Here is an 8,540-nt window from a genome sequence, read left to right on the forward strand (position 1 = left end):
ACTAAAATGCCTCTATGCTAATGTAGGAATATGTATAAAAGGGTGTTTCAATGAAAAGAAACCAAATAAGTGAGACAAACACAAACTCTTGCAGGAATAGCACTAATGTTGCTCGGATGCAGGAAATGGAGAGGAAAGGCGTTCTTTAATATTCCCTCCAGCTGAGTTTCAAAGATCACCCTCTAACAAAATAAAGGTTCAGAGAACAAAGATGTCTCAAAGGGCAATGAGGTCTGCATGATGTTGAGGAAGGACCAGAATGCCCCAGGTGTGCGGTTCCCCCACCTCTCTTCAGCCCTAAAGAAAGAGCACCGTCACACCCTGACTGGCCAGGAGGGGAAATGCACCGAGCTGCTCTCAGTTCTTCATTCGGAGCCGACCTGATCTGAATAAACCTCCAGTGACAGTGTTGTTGAATCTTCTTTCCAGGGTTGAGCATTTACAACACTTTCCTCTGGGCTTTGTGTAAATGTCAAGTTACTGTTCATGATCAAAGACCCTCCCTTCTCATACCTCGCCCTGTGAGAGCGCGTAAAGAAATTTATGAATCTGATTTTTACCGCTGACTGCTGACTTCTAGGAGGTATTTCATGCAAAATGTCTGTCATCAGACTTTTAGGGGTGTTAGAAAACTGTCTTTCAAGGAGTGAGACACTATTGTGTCATGTTGTGCCGGTGAGACAAACAACTCAATGCAGCCTCTTTGTGGATGCCAGCTCAGGTTACTCCAACAATGCTGGATCTCTCTGTGATCCGTCCTCCTGGGTAACCTTTACTAAAAGGGCGAGGTCGTTTTAGTCGATGGCAATATTTAGCAATTCAAATGTGTAGACTGTTGGACTACTGGTGCGAAGCTCTGTGGGGTTTCACTGAGCGCTGGTTCCAACCTGAGCAACGGCAGCAGCCGTAAATAAAATAAAATAACATATAGACACATTTAGAAAAAGTCAGGGTTCTATAGTTACATGGATTTAGTTTAAACAAATGGAAAGGTCCAAAGGAGGTAGTTCTAGTGTCAATGTAAGGCCAAGCATTTAAAGTTCGATTTTCAAGCCGTATTTGTAGGCAAAATAAATTTGCCTACAAAAACATTGCAAAATAGATCCTTATTTTCCCCCGAAATGTTCTGACTATTATCAGGCTGTTACTGTTTGAGATAATAATGTTTACTACACACAGACCAGGAGTGTTTGAGTGTTTGCTGAGTTCCTGTGAGAGGGCTCGTCCTGACCTGCAGGGTAACACACTCAGTTCTAGTGGTGTTATACTGCTCCCTGGTGGTCAATTGCTTGGGCAAAAGGGAAATATAATTTTATTTACTTAACCTGAATGGTGTTTACAGAGATAAAGTGGACAATCACCCAACTCCAAATGAATGCTAATGTCGCTCCACGTCTGTTAACCTAAAAACTAAAATCTACTACAATGATCCTCTTAATAACTTTAACAAAACATGTGCATGTAACAAAAACAGGATTGCTGCCATTTTACATTCTCAATTTGCAAAAAAAAAAATCTACTTCACGAAATTCCAGCAATGGCGGTTTCTGACATCCATTAAATCTGGTTAATGAGTGTAAATGTTGCGTGTAAAAGGTCTACACTGCAGATGAATTGAGAGTGCCGACATGTTGAACTCAAGTAGACCCTATACAGAGGTCAACAAGTCGCCATTCTCCCAACAAGAGGTTAAATGGCTAATTTGCCAATGGTCAACACCCAGGGTACAAATCAGGGTTCCTCATTAGGACCTTTTTTTCCTCTCGGTCAGTTAAACCCGATGTAAACCCGGATATAAACAGCTTCTAATCTTTAACACATATTTAGTTACGCATTTGCTCACTGTTTTAGATTTATTTCTGGTATCTTTTAACTTTTAATTACACTATGACCACAACTCACACTGTGTTACTATGTACAGTACTGATGGTGTATTGTATGTTTAGAATGAAACAATCACTATAGCCAGAGAAGTGTCATTTACCTAAATTATTTTTTAACCATGATCTCAAAAGAAACAATAAATAATTGATCTTAACCCTCACCTTTGTCCGGATCAGCTATTGATACTGTTACTGATAATTGTGTGTTTTTAAAACATTTTACATTTGGGACAGTATGTAAGATCTAGCGGCATCTAGTGGCAATATTGCAGATTGTGGCAATGTTGCAGACTGACCTTTTTTTATGTGTGCCAAGCGGGTAGAAAAAATACAGTGGTCTACGCAAGTGTGCTGGCTATTTATAGAGCCAGTGTTTGGTTTGTCCAATCCGGGCTACTGTAGGAACATGGCTGACTCCGTGAAGAGGACCCACTTTGTATTTATAATATAAATGGCTTATTGTAAAACACACACACACGCACACACACACACACAAATTGTAAAATATATATATATTTTTTTAAAGAAGATTGTTATTTGCATGTGATTATATGCTTAAGAAAACATACTTAATAATATGCTATCCCTTTTCTGTCAGTAGATGCTACACGCAAAGTTTTTACTGTTCGATACATTTTCCTTTAGATTTGAAAGAACTGTGCCTGAAGACTGTGTAAGTACTTTGATTTATTCCGGTCAGATTCAGTGGAATTTAAGTATTTATTACGACTATATTGCTCTTTGAGTCATTGGCATCAAGAAATTGAAACAAATGCATAATTTTCCTTCAGTAAACACGGTTTTTTTATTTGGTTCGGTAGCAAAAACAGCACCTCAGGACAACAGTATGATGCGGGCAGCCTCCTAAGGGGTCGAACAGTTTCAGTCACAGGACACGCACAGGGAAGACATGCACTACTGTAGCAGGCCATTTTTTTAAGACACTGTTGACCAACAATGCTGGAGCACTGTTTCAGTACGTTCACATTCCTTTGACAACACCACTGTCTATGCATCACTGTGTTGAAGGAAACAGCCCTTTGTGAATGGAATTGCTGTTGCATAGATTTCAAGGGAGTGTTATATATTTTTTATATATATATATATATATATATATATATATATATATATATATATATATATACTTTTCCATTTTTTATCTAACTTTCTGTGACAAAACTACTTTTTTTAGTTCAGACAATCAGACATCAGACATACAAAATAAATTCTTTGGTCCCTTTCAGATCTTTGGTAGTGTTAGGATCATTTATTGCTTCATGGAAATGTTTGGTGCCGTTGGAGAGTGGCTGGCAAGCGTACTTCATAGTTGGGGGGTACAGGAGGGGGGTTGAACTGTAAGTATAAAACTACCAGACAGGCAGAGGAGATAATAGCAGACAGGTAGCTACACCTTTAAACCTGACAGCTCAATCCTCAATGACCTCAGAGGACTCGGACACCACTCTGCCGTCCCGGGTCTCGATCATCTTGATAACAACGTTCTTCTTGCTCTGGCTGGTGCTGTAGCTGCCGCCGCCGGTGCTGCCGCTGCTGAATCCGGCGCCGCTGCTGTAGCCGCCGCCGCCACCGCCGCTGCTGTAACCGCCGCCGCTGCTGTAACCGCCGCCGCTGCTGTAACCGCCGCTCATGCTACCACCGCTCATGCCCCCGCCGTATCCACCTCCATAGCCGCCGCTGAAACCGCTGGAGTAGCCGCTTGAGTAGCTGCTCTTTTCCATGGGGAAACCACCGTAACTTGCTGTTGAGAGAAGGGAGGCAAGAGAAAACAGTCAGATGGGGGAAAACTGACAAAGAAATGTAACAAAATCCAATCAATGATGTCCGGTAGTCGTGACTTCAGTCAGGGATGGCGAAGGATGACGACGATGACTTACTGCTCTGTTGGGAAATGTTGATGGACTTGATGCCAGTCGCCAGCCTGTCCTCCTCTCCTTCCAGCAGTTTCCTGTAGGTCGCGATCTCAATGTCCAGAGCCAGCTTGACGTTCATCAGGTCTTGGTACTCTCTGATCTGGCGGGCCATGTCCTGCTTGGCTCTCTGCAGGGCTTCTTCCAGGTCCCTGATGCGGGCCTTGGCGTCCTTCACTGCCATCTCCCCGCGCTCCTCTGCCTCGGCGATCTGGGCCTCCAGGTTGGCACGCTGGGAGGAAGAAAAGGGCCCCGCCAGAAAAATAAGGCTTTGTCCACTCTTCTGATTGTTAAATGACAATAACAAACTATATATGATGGCTCCCGTACCATGGCGCCGAAAACACGTTTTGCTTACCTGTCCCTTGATGGAATCAATCTCTGATGTCAGTCGCTGGATCATGCGATTGAGGTCTGAGATCTCTGTCTTGGTGGACCTGAGGTCATCTCCGTATCTGCTGGCGGACGTCTGCATCTCCTCATACTAAACAAAAAACAATACCAGACATTACAAACTGGAAACCCAATCGACCAGAAAACCGCATGTGCTGATTCATGAACTGATGAATGCTACTAAGCTTTCTTTCAGTATACATTTAACCGATACACGGGGCAACTAAGGTTTACAACACCTCTCTCGATAAAGAAATGACGGAAACACGTACATAAGAAGACTTCAAAAGGAGCTCTCATTCACCTTGCTTTTGTACCACGTCTCCGCCTCGGCGCGGCTGCGGTTGGCAATGTCCTCATACTGGGCCTTGACTTCAGCCACAATTGAGTCCATGTCCAGGTTGCGGCTGTTGTCCATCTCCACGATGACTGAAGTGTCCTTGATCTGTCCCTGGAGCTCACGAAGCTCCTGAAGAAGTACAAAGAGAGAGATTGGTAAACCCCAGCTCATCAAAGAAGCCCATCCGGCAAGTGTGCGTCAAGGGTCGGCATGGGAGACGAGTCAAGACGATTTATTTTGTACCGTACCTCCTCATAGATCGACCTGAGGAAGTTGATCTCATCTGTCAGACTCTCCAGCTTGGCCTCCAGCTCAACCTTATTCATGTAGGCCTCATCGACATCCTGGGATACAAGTTGTGTTAGAATGGGACATCACAAAGAACCCTTCAGAAGAGAGGTCAAATTTGACAACTCAAAGGCAAGTTGATAAATGCTGACGCTGACCTTCTTGATGAGGACAAAGTCGTTCTCGCACTCTGTGCGCTTGTTGATCTCATCTTCATACCTGAGAGGGGAAAACCATACAGTTCATGGTTAGATGTTGAATGTTTATAAAGAGTCTTATCTCTTGCTTGTGTTTGGTTTATATGCCAATGCAACACTAGGAGGCGCCAGCAGTCTATCTCTTGAACTCCTTTGGGATATTTGCCTTTAACAAAGTGGGTTGACCCAGGGCCAAGTCTGAGAGGCAATATGGGCGTCTCTCCCTGTAGGGACCCCCCTCGGAATTCAGCTGATACACTTCATTTGTCTCTGGACAACTGGCCAATACGTATGGCACTATCGTAGCTGTTTGTGTTCGAGCATTATAATTGCATGTAAAGCTTTGCAAACTTCTACCTTCGGTCACATGTAATGTAATGCAATGGGTGTTTGGAACATGCCTCGTCAGTGATGTAATTCCCTACAGGTTCTGTATGACGCAAGACAATGGACAGATGTAGGGAGTAGTCCACAAAAAGAGAAGCTTAGTGTGCTGCAAGGCTAGTCTCGAAGCACAACTGTAGCTGTATTTGATTAATAAATGAAGATTCTAGGCATTTGGAAAATTCCTCGAGTGCAACCTAAATGAAAAAGGTGAATCCTAGATAAACAGTGTGCAAGCCAGATTCTGCATGGAAGAGTTTGTTTCTTAAGACCTGCGTGGCCCCCTTCCACACTCACTTGTTCTTGAAGTCCTCCACCAGGCCCTGCATGTTGTGCAGGTCGGCCTCCAGCTTCATCTTGTCGTTGCCCAGGCCGTCGAGCTGCCTGCGCAGGTTTGAGATGTAGGCCTCGAACATGGCGTCGATGTTGGAGCGGGTGGTGGTCTGTCCCTGCAGCAGGTTCCACTTGGTCTCCAGCATCTTGTTCTGCTGCTCCAAGAAGCGAACCTGACGCGTGGAAAAAGAAGGGGAGTATGTCATTATGAGTTGTGAGAAAGCAACCAATCCAAAAGGAAAATCAGCCTCTTACATGCTTGGTTACGGTGGTAACGAGTATGTAAAGACGGAGTCATCAGTTGTAAATTATTATGAAAAGGTATGATGTAAATGCTCCATCAAAACAACATCACCATCCCAAATACTCAAGCATCAGGATCAACCTCACCTTTCCTCCTGGTCACCATCCCCAGTCATTGTTGTTCTTATCTAACTTTGGAGCTTTGTAAGTTGCTGTTGGCTGAGTTTCAGAATGGCTGGGCTTTTCCAACGGAAGGCCTGACCTATGTGCATCCTGACAGGAGGCACAGCGGGTGGGGTGGGGTGGTGTGATGTGATGTGTGTGTGTGTGTGTGTGTGTAGGGGGGGCAAGACGAGGTCTGGCAAAAGCAGCTGATGGATGAACAGGGCCAGTTAATACTTCTCCCGCATGTCTTCCTGTTTTTGTAAAGCGAAGTTTGTCGCCAAATAGGGAAAACCCAGAGAGAGAACGGGGGTGGTGAAGGGAAGTCGCATCCGCAGGCAGATGCCGGAAGGTAAATATTTAACCGTGTTATCGAGGTGATGATTAAGGCAGAACAGAGAATGGAATGGAGGTGGGGGGGGGGGGGGGGGAGTTTGCATATTTGTGAACTATGGAAAAAAATAAAAGCACGGTTGTGAGTGGACCCTGATCTGACACATTGCACCCGACAGGTGAGATCCAACCAAGAACTTCTTGATTTGAACCGGAGTGAACGCAGATAATTAAGGGCCTTTAAATGGATTGCCATGGCGATATAGCAGTTGACAGAAGGGCAGAAGTTCATCCGCTCTGCGTCGAAGCATGCAAAACCCACTTTATCTTCCTTTATTTAATCGTTGCGATGGTAGAGGGAGAGCTGATACGTAGCCAGTCAGCTGACGTTGACTGGAACATGAAACCTTTTTAAATATTAACCCACTGCCGAGGCCTCAGAGGACACACACACACACACAAACTGCTGAGTATTTTAGCTGATTTGAATGAGTAAGTCAACAAACTCCCAATGAACACTCCTTTTTCTAATGCGTCGGCGTGAAAGAAGATTGTGTGTGTGTTTGGGAAGGGGTGGGGGCCACCAGGGCAGCACAAAGAGCCACACCCCAGCGGAGGGAGGGATCATTTCCAAGGTAACTCGTATCACAAGTCTTCGCTCTCTCTCTCTCCCTCCCTTTGTATTTGTCTTTCCCAGTCTCTCCCTTTCTGCAAGTCTGTTTTTCATCACTATAAAAGGGCAGCTTTGAGCGATGGCATATTTCATTTTGTCGGCCTTTGTGGGAGGTGACAAACTTTTTCCAGCGCTGGCAAATAGCGAATAAATAAGCATTGCAAGACATGTGGCCAACATATGGACATCTGTATCAAATAACAGCATAACAGTGTCTCGGCAGCTGGAGAGAAACATTCAAACTTTTTGGACTACACCGTGACCGAGCTTTCCAACCACCCAAAGCAAGTTCTGTCCGTATGCACAGAAACCCACATTTCTTTGACACGCTCCTGTATCAAGCTCTTACCTTGTCAATGAAGGAAGCGAAGCGGTTGTTGAGGGTCTTGATCTGCTCCTTCTCCTGGGTGCGGACGACTTGGATGTTGGGGTCAATCTCAAGGTTCAGGGGGGCCAACAGGCTCCTGTTCACACTCACGGCGGTGATAGGGGCCTGACCGCCCATGCCACCGCCGTAGCCCATACCCATGCCTGATGCACCCATGCCACCGCTGAAGCCCATGCCCATGCCACTGCCTCCGCCGCCGCCGCCCATGCTTGAGTTCAGACCATAGGCAGAGGAGCTGGTGATGCCCCCGAAGCCCCTGTTGCCTCCTCCATAGGAACTCTTGACGTTGTAGCTCCTGCGGCTGCTGATGCCGCCCGATCCGGAGTAGGAGTTGCTGCTGAAGTTTCGTGGGGCGCTGGAACTCCTCACGCTGTAGCTGCTGCTCTTGTAACTGGTCATTCTGAAATTTGGAGGAGTTTCTTGTGGATGAGTCTGGGAAGGTCAGACTGCAATGGCTCGGTTGGAAATGCAGGCAGGGCAGGCAGGCAGAGGGAAAGAGACCAGAGTGGATAGAAGGGAGAAGAACCTACTGAGGAGTTTTAAAGCCTGTGGCTGTGGGAGGGGACTGTGCAGAGCTGCCATTGGCCTGTGCGTCTGGGTGAGAGAGGGAGGCAGGGCTGTAACATTACACTTCTATGACACAAGGTCCAGTTAGTCAAAACCATTACCTGGTCTCTCTACAGGCTTCTCTGTGTTGTTAGAGAAAACCTGGACTTCTGAGAGGATTGTCGAGTGGTTTTATTTCTTTGATCTCTTGTTTGCTTGAGTGTGTGTGTCCAAGAAAAGCTGCTCAAAAAACGCCAACAGCTGATTCAACAGGTCTCTAGAAAATATAAATAATATGTATTCTGCAGCTTTGTATCAGAAAAAACGTTGTGTGTGTGTGTGTGAATGTGGGGCGGTACTTACCTCTGATTATCTCTTAACAATCAACAATTATAGTACAATTACAGACACATCTGTTCTGCTACTATTTTATTTTTCTTTCACCATCC

General features: G+C 45.4%; 1 protein-coding gene across 1 annotated transcript; it reads right to left on the reverse strand.

Moving 5' to 3' along the window:
• Positions 1 to 3,013: 3,013 nt before the first annotated feature.
• LOC117733380 (intermediate filament protein ON3-like) lies at positions 3,014 to 8,069 on the reverse strand. Its single transcript, XM_034536990.1, has 8 exons — positions 7,507 to 8,069; positions 5,711 to 5,919; positions 4,991 to 5,051; positions 4,793 to 4,888; positions 4,509 to 4,673; positions 4,170 to 4,295; positions 3,779 to 4,043; positions 3,014 to 3,642 (listed from the first exon to the last, which is right to left on the reverse strand). The coding sequence occupies exons 1-8, from the start codon at positions 7,942 to 7,944 to the stop codon at positions 3,311 to 3,313; spliced, it is 1,692 nt and encodes a 563-aa protein (XP_034392881.1). The 5' UTR covers positions 7,945 to 8,069; the 3' UTR covers positions 3,014 to 3,310.
• Positions 8,070 to 8,540: the final 471 nt, after the last annotated feature.

This window comes from Cyclopterus lumpus, chromosome 7 (assembly GCF_009769545.1).
Source record: "Cyclopterus lumpus isolate fCycLum1 chromosome 7, fCycLum1.pri, whole genome shotgun sequence".
Taxonomy (NCBI): domain Eukaryota; kingdom Metazoa; phylum Chordata; class Actinopteri; order Perciformes; family Cyclopteridae; genus Cyclopterus; species Cyclopterus lumpus.

What these genes read in the sequence shown, in the direction of transcription:
- LOC117733380 (XM_034536990.1), bottom strand. Translation starts at nt 7,944, where the DNA reads ATGACCAGTTACAAGAGCAGCAGCTACAGCGTGAGGAGTTCCAGCGCC. An exon ending in AGACGTGGTACAAAAGCAAG is followed by an intron (nt 4,296 to 4,508) that starts GTGAATGAGAGC and finishes TTTTTTGTTTAG; the next exon opens with TATGAGGAGATGCAGACGTC. An exon ending in CAACATTTCCCAACAGAGCA is followed by an intron (nt 3,643 to 3,778) that starts GTAAGTCATCGT and finishes TTCTCTCAACAG; the next exon opens with CAAGTTACGGTGGTTTCCCC.